A 16,829-nucleotide genomic window follows, 5' to 3' on the forward strand; every position below is an offset into this window, starting at 1 on the left:
ATCAACACCAAACTGCGAATCACCCATGCCTCACGATGTGGAACGTCAAAAGAAGGGCTTTCGATTACCTAAGCACTATCGACCCCTACTTTGCTGAGAACCCGTCCAGGGAGGCCATCGCTGTCATAAACCTGGATGAAGACACCCCTTTGGACGCGCAGCAATTTCAAATAGATCTCGCCAGAGCCAATATCTCCTCAGCACACCTGTCTGGCTGTTCCATATTCACCCAATGCCCCGCGCCCTCAATGTGTACTGCCCCCCGCCATGAATTAGGCTCGACGCTTGTTCCATTCTCCATGGCCTCAAGGGAACCCGGAACTTGATATGTCCCCCAATCAGCACTGCCAGAGACATACTTTGTCGGCACAGCTATCTTTGTCCCCGAAAAAGGGAGAAGGTCCTCCGCCTGCTTGGGGTCGATGATGGCCCTGTACCATTGCAAAGCGCGATCAAACCTTGTCCGGCCAAACTCCTCAGAGTACACATGAAGGTCTGCGTCAGTAAGCCAAGGGGTGTCTGGAAGCTTCTCAAGAACATTCTGTGACTCTTCTGCCATGTCCAGTTCGACGTTTCCGCGCATCGACAAGTCTGCTCTCATGACGTAGTAATGCGGCATAGCAGCCAGCTCTTCCGCCGTCCATGACTTCAGGGGATGCGGCTTGTTTCCAGCCCAGTCCGCAGACTTCAGATGGAAATAGCCCCTGAGGAAGTCATGAAGAGGCTGGCCCGTCGGGTTCGTCCACTCATCAGCCGCACCAGACGACGCGTTGTAGTACTTGTAGTGCTTTCTCGGAGGATCCAATTTCCCGAGAGACGCCTGAATATCCGGATCCCCTCCAGCCTTATTATCGTTGGCGGAAGGACCCGGAATGCCCTTGAACGGGTGTGCCATGAGAACAAGCGACTTGACCAAGTCTTTGCGTATTATCGACGTGAGCGATGCCGGAACGGCCCCGAGATCGTGACCGACAATCGTATGGATGGAATCGTAGCCCAAGCCCTCGAGAAGCGACACCACGTCGTGAACTGAGAACACAGGGCGAATGGTTTCCTCCTCGATCGGACTGAGGTCTGAGTTGTGCGTTCGTCCGAAGCCTCTCATGTCGGGAGCTACGGCATGATAGCCCGCGTTCGCGAGCAGCGGCAAGATGTACCGCCAGTCGTAAGACAGATTAGGGAAACCATGAAGTAGGAGAATGAGGGGATCGTGGGAGTCCGATGACTTGCTCTGAGGAACTGATTCGAGAATATGCACTTTGAGGCCCTTTGGAGACGTGTCGACGAACCGAGACGTGACACCTTGTGGAAGGTTCCAGGGCGGAAGTTTGGCAGGATCCATCTTGGTCAACGAGTCCGTATTGTCAAGTCTGAAACAGCAACGAGTGTGATGAAATATCCTGGAGAACATGGACCAAACACTGTAGAAATATCTTCACGAAAGAGGGAGGATGTTGCTTATGGAGGGGTGAATGGTCGTTGGCATGATTACGTCATGAACCTCGGCATCTCAGGACCACGAATGAGGAGACGTGAAGTCAACCTCATGCGCGATGATCTGTTTTCTAAATCAAAATATTTACTTGAAACTGAGCGCAGAGACAATCAATCTCAAAGAGACCGTTCCGCCACAAATACTTTATTCCTGTCCTTCGGGCTTTGCCTCAGTGCCTCGGTCTTACCATTTACCACACCAAGCTCTTTTGTCCTTCCACAATGAACTTGTCAAATCTTGCCTCCTTTCCAACACCCTCGGCTCCCGAGGCATGAGCAAACAACCCGAAAATTGGCCCAGTCATCTCTCTTGCGACCAGATCTGCCACACATGCCGATCCCGCTTGCTTCCAATCCTCGCCATCCTTCTCCCGGTAGAAGAACCTGTACTCCTTCGCCGACGTCTCAGCCCGGAAGCTCAGTGAAGTTATTCCCGAGCCAGCATCCAGGGAGACGCTCTGTTTCTTGTCTTCCGATGTGGTTGTGACGTCGAATACTAGCCGCGACGAAGCAAGGTCGTATGCGAGAGAAACATGTCGCAGCGCGTCCTTGTAAAGAGCTAGGCCTGCAACGACGGGGTCTCCCGACTTCGTCGCCGAAAGGTCTAACCTGACCAAGGCACTCGCGTCCATTGCCCGTTGCCGCTTCCCGACGAATGTAGCTGTACCGGATGGCGATGAGATGCTGGAACTGCTCGCCCGAAGTCGAAAAGCCCTCTCGTCACCCTCTCCGCTGAACTCGTACTTGTCGAAATCAGGATCCCGGATGTAGACCAGATCAATATCCTTCGGCGACGGCGGCAGACCTCTCCTCGGTCCAAGTGGCTGCTTCACCTCCCGCTGAAACTCCATCCTCGGCTGCTGCACACTCGGCCACCCTCCCTCCGGCCACTCCACCGCCGTCAAAAACGTCTCCCTCCCCAAAGGCGGCGCCCCATCCTCATCTCTCACCCCCAACACTGCAGCCCACCACTTACCCTCCCCATCCTGAAAGAGCTCTCCATGCCCGACATTCTGCACATACTCCGCCTTTCCGTCGGCAGTCATGATCGGATTCCCCTCCCACGACTCAAACAGGCCCCAAACACTCTTCGAGCGCCCGATACTCAACATGTGATGCTCAAACGTCCCGCCCTCAGCCACAAGCAGATAGTACCACTCCCCGCGCTTATAAAAATGCGGGCCCTCGGTATCATACTTCGCAAACCCGCCCCAGATCTCCTTGACCTCGGACAGCGCCTTCCCCGTCGCGATATCAATCTCGAACTGCTTGATCGTGCAGCTCGGCTGCTTGAGGCGATCGATCATCCAGCACCCCTGCACGTACGCCCGCCCGTCGTCGTCGTCGAAGAACAGACTGGGGTCGATGCCGTGGAAGGGGAAGTAGATCGGGTCAGACCACTCGCCGGCCCAGATGTCGGCGGTGCTGACGTAGAAGTTCTCCAGACAGAACTCTCCGTCGCGACGGGTTGCGTTGGTGCAGATGATGTAGAACCTGCCCTCATGGTGTCGAATCGAGGGAGCGAATAGGCCTGCGGACGAGACCATGATGTTGCCCGTGTCGAGGGGCATCACGGCCGTCTCGGCGCGCTCGAGGCTGAGCTGCTCTTTACGGTTGATCGCGTTGCCTTTGAATTCCTTATTAGCCACGGCCCTGGAAGACATCCTGAGATACCGAGAAGGGCACAAACCGATGTGTTTCCATTCTTGCAAATCCGTCGACGCGTATATCGGGATCCCGGGGAAGACGTGAAAAGACGAGGTAGCGAGGTAAAACACCCCGCCGACGAAGACCACAGACGGGTCGGGCGCGAAGCCGGGGATGATGGGGCTGCGGAAGGTTTTCGTCTCTGCCATCGCGGGATATGTCTTCCGGCTGCGAGGTTTCCTAGATCAGGCCATTGCCTTAACCATCTTGCCTCTGCCGCTCGCTCGTCGGCACCTCTACCTTATACCACCCCGCGCGTCATGTAGTGGATACGGCCAGATGGGGGGTTGCGGGCCCAATTCTCCGCGGAGGATTATGCGCGCCAACAGCCCACTTCCGATGTTGGAGCAAAGCCCACTTGGCGCGGAGAAAGACAAGTCCAGGCTTCCTGAAGAGTACCTGGCCATTACTAGCGGTCATTGCTCAGCTCATCCGAGACTCTGGAATTGAGTCGCGCGAGTACGTCTAGAAGCGTGCCAAACAGGGACTTGGCGCGGGCGGAGATTGCGTCGTTGGTCACGCTGTGGATTATCTCTAGGAGGGCCACGCCGACTTGACGGAGCTTCTCGACCTGGTGGAGTGTCAGCTGGAGTGCAGATTCAAATGAACCATGGAAAAAGACTTACGCATGGCTCTCCGTTGGCTTGGAGGGCTTCGAATGGCAGTTCGGTGACAATGTCTATCAAGTCACTTGCAATCTCCACCTTCCGGAGAGACAACATCGTGGGATCGTTAGTAAGCCCCAAAATGTCTGCGAACCCACGATCGGCGAATCGGCAGAGGAGCACGAGACGCAATGCTTGTAGCGTGACGAAGAGATTTGCCTTCTGTGTGGCAAATGATCGAGTCCGGAACCGAGCCGTAGCTTCGTTCGTGGACGTATCTGTACTGGAAGAAGGGTCTCTTATCCAAAGCGGACAATTGTGCAGGATGCTCGTGAAGTCGAAGTATGACTGCATGATGCTGCTTCTCAGAGTCGAGGTATCTGGGGAGGTTGTGGCGGCGGAGCTGCTCCTGTTTTGGAGCCGAGTCAGGAGGTTCAGGTCGATGAGCATTTCTGACGCTGTGTACCAGAGGCGGAAACAGAGATAAAAGCCTACGCGTAGTTGGTCTTCAAAGGCGACGTTACTTGAATCATGCGCCGAGTCCATTAGTCCGCATGCCATGTTCTCGTCGAAGATTGTCGTGATGGGCGTATCCAGACACATTTGATGTAGAGAAATTGGCACCTTCTGCAGGATAGAGGCAGACTTGTCACCAATGTAAAGGTGCCAGAACGCATTCCTCCTCAGCTGGGCCTCAGGCCCCTCGAGTCCTCCAAAACTCGTCTCATCATACAGGCGCATCTCCTGGACAAGACGCAAAGCTTCGCCCATCACGTGCCACGAAACCCTTGTCTTTCCCAGCGCGTGAAGCGCGTTCGAATGGAAGTACCGGATAATCACCGAGCTGCTTTCTGGATGCTCAACGTCGTAATCTTGATACAATCGAAGAGCCTCGCGTGACGTTCTGAGGAAAGGCCATGCCAGTGCGCTGCCTGGCGCGAAGAAGTCGCTTGGCAAACTGGATGAGACGAACGCGCATATGCCTGTCAACAGAGCAAATGCACGGATTGTCGATACGTCCGAAGTGGAGGGCCCGGCAACCGAGCTGCTGGGAATCGCCGTTTCGCCCCGGAGAATTGGGACGACGATGGGGACGGCTTGACGCACTATTGGCTCGCAGATCACCGGACCTGTGGGAAACTCCCATTGCATGTAGAGGTCGATGCAGGTGGAGAGAACGTGCTCCAACGGCGCATATGGCAGCGCCCTTCCGAGCGCCGAGAGAAGCTCGTCTTGCGCCTCGCGGAAGGGGCTGATTCTGATCTCGGCTGGAGAGCTGGGCGTACTCAGGCAGACAGCCTCTGTTTCGGCGTTGTTGCCAGATGAACTGTCGATAATGTCTGGCGAGACGCCTTCGGCCATTGTCTGCTGAACAGCATTCCTAGTTCGGGCTCGGCGCTCATTCGCGTCTTTGTTTATCTTGAATGGAGGGCCTCTTTTCTTTGCCGGGACGGTGTACTCGCATGCCAAAGAAGACACGGAGCAATTTGAGCACCGGGGCTCCTTCTCATCGCACTATGCCAATCAGCAACGCATAAAAAAACAACAAGTCTAGCCACTCACCTTGACCTTGCGCCGTCTGCACCCATCGCATGCTCGTTTCGTCATCTGAATTGACCTGAATATTCGGGTTGTAGTGTATTGTCAATCCAATTCTCCGAATCGCCGAGCAAGTGTGCTGAAGGAAGTATTTTAAGGGGCAGCTGACTCGGACAGAAACGACGGGATATCGACAATCCTCCGCGGAGAAATATAGTCGGCCAATGACGTGAGTCAATTCGGTGGGTTTGCGGGGATCGCAGCATGCGATGTGGGGGCTTTCAGAGTCTGCCCATGGGGAAACATGTGGTTTGACGGCTTAAGAAGTTGGGGAGCATTGTGTACAGACTAAATCTGGACCACGTAAATTATAAGTACGTTGCGGAGGGCCTTCATTCTCTTGCATGATGGAGCAACCAGAAGTTGCTTGCCTTACTCTCACTGTTCCATGTGTTACACATCAGCAGTAGCGCGACAGGATCAACCACGATGTCAACCACGACGGAGAAGCCGACCTCCGGCTTTGCAGAGCTCTCCAAAAACAAGAGAGTTCTATCATGGTGTAAGTCTGACCCTTGATCATGCCGGCATTTATTTCCTACGATTTCGAATCACTCACAACTCCACGAACAGGCCTCCTAATCTTCATCTTGCCAATCAACTTTGGCTACGAGCTCGCCTTGGTCGGAAACATTCTCGCCATACCCTCCTTCCTGAACAAATTCGGAGTAACGACAGCCACCGGTGGGAAAGAAATCAGCACCCATGATCAGCAGATCCTCAACGCTTCAACCACGATCGGCGTCTTCGTCGCGGCGTACACGACCGGTTTCATCTCGGACATCATCGGCCGCCGTCTCGTCGTACTCCTCGGATGCGGTCTCTGCATCGCCGGAATTATGGTACAGGGCTTCTCGAACTCAATCATGATGCTCTTTGGCGGAAAGCTCATCAGCACTGTTGGCTACGGACTGGGCCACACCCTCGGACCGGTCTACGTCGCAGAGATCGCCCCAGACTCTCTGAGAGGTGTGTGTCTCATCCTGATCAACACGATGATTGTCCTTGGACAATGGTCTTGCGCCTTGGTCGGATATGGTGGTTCTTTCATCGAAAGTGACTGGGGATGGAGGCTGCCTGTTTTCACTCAGTTGGTGCCACCCGTTTTGGTCCTCGTTTTGGGTGGTCTTTTGCTGCCAGAGTCTCCCACCTGGCTTTTGATGAAGGGCAGGAGGGAAGAAGCCACCAAGGCATTGCGGAAGTTCAATGGTCCGAAGCACAATGTCGAGGAGACCCTAGCCATTATGGAAACTACACTCGAGAAGGAGAAGGAGCTCAACAACAGAGGTGCCTCTTATCTCGAGTGTTTCAAGGGTCCCAACCTTCGCCGAACCACCATCGTGGTTGTCGTTTATCTTGCGCAACAACTCGCGGGCAGTAACTTTGTGGCATCTTACCTCCCGTAAGTTCCTTTCTTTTTCTTTCTTGAAACGCAGTACTGATTGGTAAACATAATTACTTCTTCACAATTGCCGGCGTAGGCAACCCAATCGGCATCGCCCAGGTCTGCTACAGCATCCAGCTCCTCGGAAACATCTGCTCCTGGTTTCTCGTGGAACGCACCGGCCGACGTCCTCTCATCGTCTGGGGCATCATCTCGATGTCTGCGCTCTTGCTGCTGATCGGAGGTTTAAGCGTGATTGAGAACAACCAGCAGGCGCTTGCTGCAGTCGTGGCCTTCATGGCTCTTTGGGGTTTCCTGGTAAGTCTTCTCCTCCACATCCCGGACGCGAATGGCACCTGACATCTTATTCTGCTTCTCAGTATCAACTATCCATCGGCGCGGTCGCTTTTGCCGTGGGCGGCGAAACACCGTCACCGCGCCTGCGTCAAAAGACCTACTCAATCACGATCATGAGCAACACCTCAGCAGGTTGTCTTGTTACCCAGCTTATTCCGTTTCTGATTAATCCAAGCAACGCAAACCTGGGAGGAAAGGTAGCCTTCGTATTCTTTGCCCCGTCTTTGATCTGCTCTGTCTACCTGTTTTTCTGCTTCCCTGAGATGAAGGGCCGCAGCTACCTTGAGCTGGAAGACATGTTCCAGAAGGGCTTACCAGCGAGGAAGTTCAAGGATTACAAGTGTGAAGTGGAGACTGTGGAGGGTAAGGACGGAGAGAAGGTCGCGGTTGTGCTCAAGGATTGATATCCGACAAACCCTAGAATGGTCCGGCGACTCTCAAAGCCGAGTTAAGTGTAGGGCACTCATATCAATCGGAACTGTCTCGTCCTTGCGTGTGAATTGAACTGAAGTGCTTCATTAAGGCTCGCACAATCCTTTTTACTGGGGGCCGATAGTGAGCTGCGCACGCAATTTGCTGACCGGGGCATCCGGGAACCCACCGGAATGGCGACATCGGCGCCGACGGCCGCAACGGCGAGCCCCCGGAAGGATTCTACGTGGAATGGGGAGACTTTTCATAAAAGCTCACACCCGATTTGATGTCAAAATGCGTTCACTCTTCCGCGACATGGGGTTGCTCCCGTTGGGGAAACGGGGAGTCTTCCGACCCACCTGACGTGCTCGTGTTCCGTGAAGACGCAATTCTACCACCCGTGACGCCATCAACCAACAGACCATTGGGTTAGATAAGCGCGCACGATTGTGCGCTGAGCTCTTCAGCGACTTTAAGAGGTGTCGATTGAACTGCGAATAGGCTTTCAGCCAGTTTCCCTGGCATTTCAAACTTTCACTCTCTCATGAGAAGGTGTAAGTGGCGTCAAGCAAAACAACATCACTCAATAAGGACCAAGGTCGATCATCATGGCTGGGAAGATTCGCCGGGTGGCTGTGATTGGCGCCGGACCGAGCGGTGCCATCGCAACCGACGCCTTGGTCAAGGAACAAGCTTTTGACACCGTCAGAGTTTTTGATCGGCGGGCCGTTCCGGGCGGCACATGGTAACTCAAATCCACGAACGAACTTCAAGCCCAGGATGGGAAGTCTAACTCACACAACATAGGATCTACACCCCTCATCTACCAGCAGCAATCCCATCCCTGCGCAAGCTCCTCGATGGAAACGCTGACGTCCCCGTCCCCATCCCCACGCAGCTTCCAGCGCAGACCGAAAAGTCAGAAGCCGTCAACAGTCACCAAATCCGCTTCTCAGACACAGCACAGCATGAGCATCTGCATACAAACATCACACCCGAGATCATGAGTTTCACTACGGAGCCTTTCCCCGAGACGTTGACTGATCGCATCCGAGAGAAGTACGGCGATGATGCTCCGTTTCGGGGTCGCGGTCAAATCAGGGACTGGGTTGAAGACATCTTTGTGCGAAATGGTCATGAGAAGCTGCTCGAACTTAGTACCACAGTCGAACTTGCGGAGAAGAAGGGCGATGAGTGGGTTCTCACCCTGCGGAAAGAGCTTCCAGGAAAGGACCAATGGTGGCATGAGAGATTTGATGCCGTTGTAGTTGCGACTGGTCACTACAATATTCCCTGGATACCCGACATCAAGGGAATCGCCGAGTACGATGAGAGGTTCCCGGGAAGGCTTGTGCACAGCAAGCACTTCAGGGGCTCTGATAAATACAAGGGCAAGGTACCTCACTCACCCCACTGCACTGTAGGGAGCTGTTTTACTCACAAGATTCTAGAAAGTCATCGTTGTTGGAGGATCCGTTTCATCACACGAGCTTCTCCACGAAGTCCTTCCGGTCGCGCAGTACCCAGTCTACGCTTCTCTTCGAGGCGATCCAATTCCCCACTTCGGCTGGGAACCTTTCACACATCCTCACATTTCGATTCAAAAGCAACTCGTCCACTTCTGCTCCAAGACAGGGACCATTACGTTTGAAGATGGCACCAAAGCAGAGGATGTCGATCATGTCATCTTTGGCACCGGCTACACATTCAGCTTCCCGTTTCTGCCTAAAGTGCAGGAGAGAGTGGTACAAGCTGACCGCCGCTTGCCGGGTGTTTACTACCACACGTGGGATATCGAGGACCCAACCCTCGCTTTCCTTGGAATGGTAAGTGGTGTTCTTTACTCCCGCATGACTTGGTTGCTAACGTCAAGCAGTGTGGTGGAGGCTTTACGTTCAGACTTTTCGAATGGCAAGCTGTCGCTGTCGCTCGACTTCTTGCTGGTAGAGGAAACCCGTTGCCATCGAAGGAAGAGCAGAAAGAATGGGAGAGGAAGCGGGTTGCCGAGCTCGGAGGTGGCAAGGCGTACTACACCATCGCGCCGGACTACAAGACAGTCTTTGAGTACTTCAGATCAGTTGCAGGCGATCCTGAACCAGGCACAACTGGCCGTGTGTTGCCGCCATTTGACGACAACTTGTTGGATATTTGGGCTACGATGGGAACGGCTAAAACCAAGTCTTGGCAAGACTCTCGAAAGAAGGCGGAAGATGAGCTTGAGGGCCAAAAGGTCAGGGCCCGACTGTGATAGAGGCCCAAGAGCTGCTGGGGTTAGATGCGTAAAATATAGAGATAGATTGGATTAAATGGTGATAAGTAATTCGATTCTGCCATTGAGATAGCCGTGGTGGCTGAAGCTTTTAATCATCGTGAAGCCAGAATAGATACTGCTTTGCTTTACCTTGAACTTTGGCACTTTTGAAGCATTGACTGTTGTGAAGATTGAGTTTTGTACTTCAGAGACTTTCTTCCTCCTCCCTGTCAGTTCTCATGCCCGCTGTTGCTTTGGAAATGGTCCTTATGAAACCTTTTGCAAGATCACCCAAGCTCATTACAGTCCTCTTCCAAAACCCGTTTATCGATTCAACTGGTGATTTGGCGACGTCTACAACGGCACCTGGGGATTCTTGCTCCCACTTTTGCAGGCAGTCGCGGCATAGCCCTGCGCCGCCTGGTAAGTTCTCGTCTTTGCCTGTTGATCGATACTAACAATCGAAGCCAGACTTAACGCACTTTTCGCAGCGAATTACAGTCGGAGTATTGCGTATCCGATGACCGCAGCCGTATGTATAGAAAACGTCTTGGCACATTGTATGACGAAACCGATATGGGGAGATGTCACGCAGATGTCTTTATACGGTGCTGCGATCAGTAAAAGGCAGTTGGTGATGCATGCGCCGACCGGAGGTATGCTGCTTTATATACAACAAGGTAGCCCGGTTTACACACATTACGTCGGGTGACTCTGCTCATGTAGGGCACCTAAAGCAGAATCTCATGTTTAGCATTAACATGCCGGTCTTGGTTCTATCCTGCGTTGGGTTTGCCAGTTAAAATATGCTCAGTGCAGGACAAGCACAATGGCTCGAATAGACCGAGAAGCTAGCTAAGTCAAAAAGAGTTGTCGCAATTGAAAACGTGTCTTGTTTTACTGAAAGCATGAAAGGTTGAGCAAATTCGTCGGTGAAACCAGCAGGTTTTAGCGTAGAGCAAGGGATTTATTTGCGTTACGTTAGGGAACCTGACAATGAAGGGAGGATCTAGTCTGCCAGAACTTTGTCATGCGAGATCAAATGTTTAGAATGGTTAATTATGGTCACTTTTATATTTCTCAGAATCTTATGCTGACTCATGAAATGTCCTTCGATTCCTTGGCTTTGCTTTCCAAGTGAAATTCCCGTCAAAGTGTGAATACTGAAAACTGGAATTGCTATGTAATGTTGACATGTCCGCTACTATCATTTGCCCTTCCATGATCCCTCAATGACTTCCTCTGCCGTCTTGGTAACGATGTCCGGAAACTTGGGCTTGATGTTGTTTTCCTTCGGTACGAGAAATTGCTCAGTCCCCGCATGGTAGTGTAAAATTGCGAACAACTTTTCCGACTCCTCTTCGCCCAGGCCTATGTCCGGGAAGTCTGAAATGAACGAGATTTTGCCCGACTTCAATTTCTCAAGCTCATCATAAGCGACACGAAATTTCGCCCCTAGTTGTTAATCAGTACTGCTAGGCGCTCAGACGGTTCGTAGAAGCGGACATACCTCGCGCTTTCTCGGAAATCTCAAGAATCTCGGATATCAACCGCGTCTCCGCGATGATGCTGCTGATTTTATCCCACTTGTCAAGGTCCATCAGGCGAGCGATGAACTTGGCCATGTCCTGCGAGGCGATGAAGTTGACCTTTGCCGAGCCGTCTCCGGGAATGACAGCCCACTTCTTCTCCACATTCACCATGTTGACCCAAGGGTGCATGTACGTCTTCCAGTGCGGCATGCCGAAGTAGTCCAAGAAGAAGCCGTTGACTACCCGAGTGTACTCCAGATTGGTGCGATCCAGCTCATCAATTGCCTCAAAGACGAACTTGGCAAGAGGGCTGTTCTCAATATGCCTGTCAAGTCTCAGCATTCATGCACGTATTACCATCCAGATGCTTGGCCACGTACTCTCGCTTGTGCAGCATGTCATAAGCACTGACTACGAACCGCTTGGTCGTGCTTGATCTGTCAGCGGCTTTAACCAGCTGAACCTGGGATACGCTGATCTCTGCTGTGACTACACCCATAGCGCTAATGACTGCGTCGATTTTGTTGGTCTCCAAAATCTTGGCGGTTCCCTCAATGTCCGGGTAATTGACCGCGAGGTATTCGACTCCATCTTGGGGCGGACGAGTCTGTGAGAAATATTGGCGTGTGTGCTTACGACACAGTCAAATACGCTTCTTTTGCTTACCGCTCTTGAAAGCACAAACACTTTGTGTCCGCCGTGTTGAACCAGACCGTCGACGATGGTTCGCCCAACTGGTCCTCTGCCACCAGCAACTGCAATGATAGTCATGATGTGTGTTGGTTTCGTGTGCGTCAATTCGTGAAACGAACTCGGGATATCATCAATTGAAATACCGGCACTCGAAGAAGTTGGCTGCATGTATAGGAATTTGCCATAACGCAGGCGCTACGACCCCGCGATTCATATTCCGTTGATGCTTAGTGGGCACTTCTGCTGCTACTGAATCGGTGTGTGACCTTGAGTTGGTACTACTGCCCGATGTGGAATAGGTACCTAGTAGGTAGAGGTAAGACCCAAACCATAGAATAGGGTAGAAAACAAAAGTAAGATCCAAACATTCAATCGACACAGAGACAGTACTTGCGCAGCCGATTAATCTTGCTTCTACGTCAGGTTCTCGCAGTATTTATAATCAAAAGGTTCAGTATATTTCCACTTTTGGAGAAATTAAGCAGCCCACCTTGGTGTGGCTCAACACGCAGCGGACACTAACTGTAACCGTTAACTGTCATCCCGCTACAACCCAACCCTAGTCCATTTAAACCCCTCTCAACCTCGCACAAAGCAGAGGGAAAAAACGGCGAATGAGAATGAACCGAAGTCACAATGCATCGAATCGAATCAGAAGTCTTGATGTGTACGGGCTTTGCTCGGGGCTCCGAACCGCGGAATATTTTAGCTTCAAGGCATGTGTCACCACCTCAGTTGGCGGAGACTCCGCGAAAGTGGGGTACAATAATTTGACCCGAAAAGGAAAAAGAACCAGCCGGACATTTGGAATCCCGATCATCCTCTCTGCCGCGCTCATGATGAATGCCGTCTCTCATTTAGTATTTCAAAACATCGGGCATCGAGAACAATGCGGTGAAGTCTCAAGACACGGACAATCGACATCAGGCCCCAGATTATCATTTACGACTCAAATGGTGATCACATGTCGTGGCCGTGATTTTAGTTACTTCTTTGCATCGAAAGACTCTCTCTTTTTTTTTTTTTTAAACGAATCGTCATTTCAGAAAACCAGCTTCAAGTGGTTTCAACATGACATCGGAGATCGCCTTGCAAGAGTCAACTACATCGCAATCAACCTCCATCCGCGATGAATCCGGAAAAGGTGTCGAAGATGCCAAAATGAAGAACGAAGCGGTGCCGGCCTCTAGGGAAGACACGAACCCAAGCCTGCCACAAGAAGATCTTGAGGAACCGCTTACATATACTGAAGGAGGATTGCAGGGCTGGTGCGTGGTTCTGGGTTCTTTCTGCGCCATGGTGTCTGTGTTCGGATTGCCCAATACTGCAGCCGTGTTTGAATCCTATTTCTCCGAGAACCAATTGAGTGAATACAGCCCTTCTCAGTTAGGGTGGATATTCTCAATATATCTCTTTGTTTTGTTCTTGTTTGGAATTCTAGCCGGGCCAGCCTTTGACAGGTATGGCCATCGAGGGTTGGTTGCTGCGGGGAGTCTGGTAATGATTGCCAGTCTAAAGATTCTTAGCCTCTGCACAGGTAAGAGCATCCTAATCGCTATCCAATGATAACTGACTGATTCCCGTTAGAATATTACCAGATCATCCTGACTTTCTCCATCATAGCCGGCCTTGGTGCATCTCTTCTCAATACCCCGTCGTTCGCCATCATTGGGCACTGGTTCAATACCAGGAGAGGCCTTGCGATGGGTCTCGCAGCAACCGGTGGTTCATTCGGGGGCGTCGTATTCCCCTTTGTATTACAAGCTGCTCTGCCGAGATTCGGTTTCGCATGGAGCATGCGCTTACTTGGCCTGATTTACCTCATCTTCGCAGTACCAACAAATCTCTTGATGAGAACACGTCTTCCACCAAGCGAAAAGTTCGATTCCATCTGGCCGGATATACGGCTTTTCAAAGACCCAAAGTTCGCCTTTTGCTGTGGGGGTGTCTTCTTCATGGAGTACGGGGTTCTGATTCCGCTCACGTATATCATCTCTTTTTCCATGAGTAAAGGGCGCGATGCAAGCTCAAACTATTTACTGCCCATTTTGATCAACGTAGGTAGTATCATTGGGAGAGCATTACCTGGGTTCGTCGCCGATCAAATTGGACGTTTCAACACCATCGTCCTCACCGTCGGTCTGTGCACGATATCGGTCTTCGCTATCTGGCTACCGGCGGGTAGCTCATGGCCAGCGCTGCTTGTATTCACCTTCATATTCGGTTTCGCTAGTGGAGGCAACGTGAGCCTCATTCCGGCTTGCATCGGACAGCTCTGCGATTCTCGAGATTACGGGCGGTTCCTATCTACAGCGATGCTGTCCGCCAGCTTCGGAACTCTTCTTGGCATTCCCCTTGGTGGGTTGCTGCTGGGAATCAAAAACCAAGAGACGGCATGGACAACATTGATCTTGTTTTCCGGGGTTTCATATGTTGCATCCCTCGCCTGTTACATTGCAGCCAGAGTGCTAGCAGTTGGTTGGAAACTCAATGCAGTGTACTAGCATTCATGTAGAAACAATACATACCGCAACCTTGTTCATAGCCTCCATCTCATCCTAGGCTCCTGCCCCGTCACTGATCTACAGAAGGTACATACTTCTCATGGACATGTTTTAGAATGTCCTCACTCCGTGAAAACCTTACCAGCGCGGATAACTTCCAGCACGGCGTTGCTATGATCCCACAGCTTCTGCCTTAGCGCGTCCTTGTCCACCGAAGCATATTTCTTCACAGCATAACAGCTCTCACCATTCCAAGTCAACATATACGAGCCACTTCCAGGTTGTCCATCGGTTCCAGCAATGGCAGAACTGCTGACCTCGTCAATGCTGTCAAGACGTTGAGCCGGGTAGTAAGATGGCGATGCCAACGACACCATCCGAGCCCCTGACTCTTCTAGGTCCACGTCCACGCCGAGAAATGGCAGGACCTTAGTGAATAGGATGCGTATCCACCAGGGATTGGTTGGGTTACCCATGCCCTCGTGGACAACGAGCCCGGGATAGATATGGGTAAAGCGTAGCTTGCCCTGGTGCCTCTTTGCCAACTCCTCGAAAACGAGAGTGTGCATGTAGCAAGCGTGTGATCGCGCTTGCGAATAGTTGTAGTGAGACAGGTCGCGCAGTGAAAGGTCATCGGGGTAGAGCTTGCCTTCCATGCCTGCGGCGTAGATAGATACAACGGCGGCTGGATGCGACGACTTTAGGACCAGAGGCATGAGCGACGTGATGAATGCGATGCGGCTGTAGTAGAAGCGGGCCATGGTCCCGTCTAGACCCTCCTTAGTGTCTGAGAGTGAAAACACGCAATGAAGGTCAGCCTAACTAAATCGTATCATAAACGGCGGTATTCGTGGTGGATCGTACCTTGTCTTGGCAGAAATATGGTCCCTCCATGAGATAGCAAGAGGAAGTCGATCCTCGCAGTCTCGCCTGTGGCTGACGCATTGCGCTCTTCAGAGGAGATGATATCCGCGCAGGCCTTGTCTACTTGTTCAACGAGTGATAAATCCTCGACTTTAATGTAGTGATATTCGCCTGCCTCACAAATGGCGCGACATTCTCTTATGATCTTCTGCGCGGCATCAGCGTTACGGCCAACGAGGTAGGCTCTCAGACCCTGCCCATTGTGTTTCGCGACGGCGGTGGCTAGCGCCTTCAGGCTAAGAGGCCCGATGCCTCCAGTGCCGCCTGTGAAGACGGCGACGAGCTTCTGGCTTTGTACCAACTCGCGATTGATGGCGTGGACGGTATCCAAATTCACCATGGTGGCAGATGAGGTATGTCTCAGTTTCACAGGTGAGGTGTGACGCGTATCGAGAAGATGTGGCTGGATCTGCCTCAGAGGCAAAACCTAAGGGAAGCCCCCTCATCCTTTATAAGTAAGGAGTTCAACTGCATCGGCAGATCACTGTTGTAAATGCTTAGAAGAGCGTGCCTCAGTCAAAAGCCACTGATCACTGTGATGGAATGCAAGAGTAAGCCCTAGCCATTTCAAGAGGCGGAACACGGCTGGTTAGGGACTTTTAGTATCAGGACCAATCGCAAGGACTCTTCAATACGACGGGAGGTTAGCGTCATTGTCCCTCGGGCTGAAATAAGACCCTCCGATTCGACGGAAGTCGCTTCTCACGTGGCTTGTAAATCGTTCGGACGCAACATGGGTAACATGCACAAAACCCGAACCCGAGTTTTAGCGCGATGCTACCAAGACTGTTTTCCTCCATGACGCTAATGATCCATCTGCGATATTCCACTTCACACATTTCAGCCTCATCGACCATAAGCTAAGAGAGCTCGCATCGCTGCGGTCATCGCATACAAGTCGCCTCGGATATCGCACGGTACATCTTCCCTCAACACCCATTTGCATGAACTGGCTTCCAATCCCTGTCAGTCCCTACCAGCGAGAACAAACGTCGCATCATGATCGAAGACACGTTTTCGGTTCTATCTGAATGCGTAGAGCTGGGTCCCTGCCCGGGGACATCCACCATGCCAGATCCTACCGAACAAAGAGCCGATATGAATCTTCCTCCGAAGCGCTCGCATAAGAAGTCTCGCCTCGGCTGTACCAACTGCAAGCTGCGCAAGGTCAAATGCGATGAGACCCGCCCAGCCTGTCGCTCCTGTAGGATACGTCGGGCAAAATGCGAATACGCACCTGTGGCTTCGAGGAAGTCTCCAGCATCTTCGCCTTCTCAAGATTACCCGGCAACGTCAATCACCTTGTCGGAACGTATCGCAATGAAACCGAGGATAGTCCATGAACCTTTGATCTGTCTTCCAACT

The 16,829-nt window shown here is 52.1% G+C and overlaps 8 protein-coding genes across 8 annotated transcripts; 3 read left to right on the forward strand and 5 right to left on the reverse strand.

Annotated features, from left to right (window-relative positions):
• Window positions 1–166: 166 nt before the first annotated feature.
• Window positions 167–1,342, reverse strand: ephB (Epoxide hydrolase B; the record flags this gene model as incomplete). Its single annotated transcript, XM_037322708.1, has 1 exon — window positions 167–1,342. The coding sequence occupies one exon, from the start codon at window positions 1,340–1,342 to the stop codon at window positions 167–169; it is 1,176 nt and encodes a 391-aa protein (XP_037179495.1).
• Window positions 1,343–1,685: 343 nt separating this feature from the next.
• CGCA056_v007461 (Non-reducing end alpha-L-arabinofuranosidase BoGH43A) lies at window positions 1,686–3,350 on the reverse strand (the record flags this gene model as incomplete). The annotated part of the gene is made up of 2 exons (XM_037322709.1): window positions 1,686–3,121; window positions 3,185–3,350. The coding sequence occupies 2 exons, from the start codon at window positions 3,348–3,350 to the stop codon at window positions 1,686–1,688; spliced, it is 1,602 nt and encodes a 533-aa protein (XP_037179496.1).
• Window positions 3,351–3,607: 257 nt separating this feature from the next.
• Window positions 3,608–5,168, reverse strand: CGCA056_v007462 (uncharacterized protein; the record flags this gene model as incomplete). The annotated part of the gene is made up of 3 exons (XM_037322710.1): window positions 3,608–3,610; window positions 3,665–3,772; window positions 3,828–5,168. The coding sequence occupies 3 exons, from the start codon at window positions 5,166–5,168 to the stop codon at window positions 3,608–3,610; spliced, it is 1,452 nt and encodes a 483-aa protein (XP_037179497.1).
• Window positions 5,169–5,834: 666 nt separating this feature from the next.
• On the forward strand, window positions 5,835–7,550 carry CGCA056_v007463 (General alpha-glucoside permease; the record flags this gene model as incomplete). The annotated part of the gene is made up of 4 exons (XM_037322711.1): window positions 5,835–5,907; window positions 5,979–6,782; window positions 6,842–7,107; window positions 7,170–7,550. 4 exons carry the CDS (start codon window positions 5,835–5,837, stop codon window positions 7,548–7,550), a joined length of 1,524 nt encoding a protein of 507 aa, XP_037179498.1.
• A 618-nt stretch (window positions 7,551–8,168) lies between these two features.
• On the forward strand, window positions 8,169–9,808 carry fmo1-7 (Thiol-specific monooxygenase; the record flags this gene model as incomplete). The annotated part of the gene is made up of 4 exons (XM_037322712.1): window positions 8,169–8,305; window positions 8,368–8,956; window positions 9,012–9,386; window positions 9,437–9,808. 4 exons carry the CDS (start codon window positions 8,169–8,171, stop codon window positions 9,806–9,808), a joined length of 1,473 nt encoding a protein of 490 aa, XP_037179491.1.
• A 1,210-nt stretch (window positions 9,809–11,018) lies between these two features.
• Window positions 11,019–12,114, reverse strand: swnN-1 (Oxidoreductase swnN; the record flags this gene model as incomplete). The annotated part of the gene is made up of 4 exons (XM_037322713.1): window positions 11,019–11,266; window positions 11,322–11,668; window positions 11,724–11,950; window positions 12,010–12,114. 4 exons carry the CDS (start codon window positions 12,112–12,114, stop codon window positions 11,019–11,021), a joined length of 927 nt encoding a protein of 308 aa, XP_037179492.1.
• Window positions 12,115–13,107: 993 nt separating this feature from the next.
• Window positions 13,108–14,540, forward strand: MCH5-4 (Riboflavin transporter MCH5; the record flags this gene model as incomplete). The annotated part of the gene is made up of 3 exons (XM_037322714.1): window positions 13,108–13,304; window positions 13,563–13,573; window positions 13,624–14,540. 3 exons carry the CDS (start codon window positions 13,108–13,110, stop codon window positions 14,538–14,540), a joined length of 1,125 nt encoding a protein of 374 aa, XP_037179493.1.
• Window positions 14,541–14,662: 122 nt separating this feature from the next.
• SAT2 (Short-chain dehydrogenase/reductase SAT2) lies at window positions 14,663–15,804 on the reverse strand (the record flags this gene model as incomplete). Its single annotated transcript, XM_037322715.1, has 2 exons — window positions 14,663–15,327; window positions 15,405–15,804. 2 exons carry the CDS (start codon window positions 15,802–15,804, stop codon window positions 14,663–14,665), a joined length of 1,065 nt encoding a protein of 354 aa, XP_037179494.1.
• Window positions 15,805–16,829: the final 1,025 nt, after the last annotated feature.

The sequence above is a fragment of the Colletotrichum aenigma genome (genome assembly GCF_013390185.1).
Source record: "Colletotrichum aenigma strain Cg56 chromosome Unknown KSG_Cg56_contig04, whole genome shotgun sequence".
NCBI classification, from domain to species: Eukaryota; Fungi; Ascomycota; class Sordariomycetes; order Glomerellales; family Glomerellaceae; genus Colletotrichum; species Colletotrichum aenigma.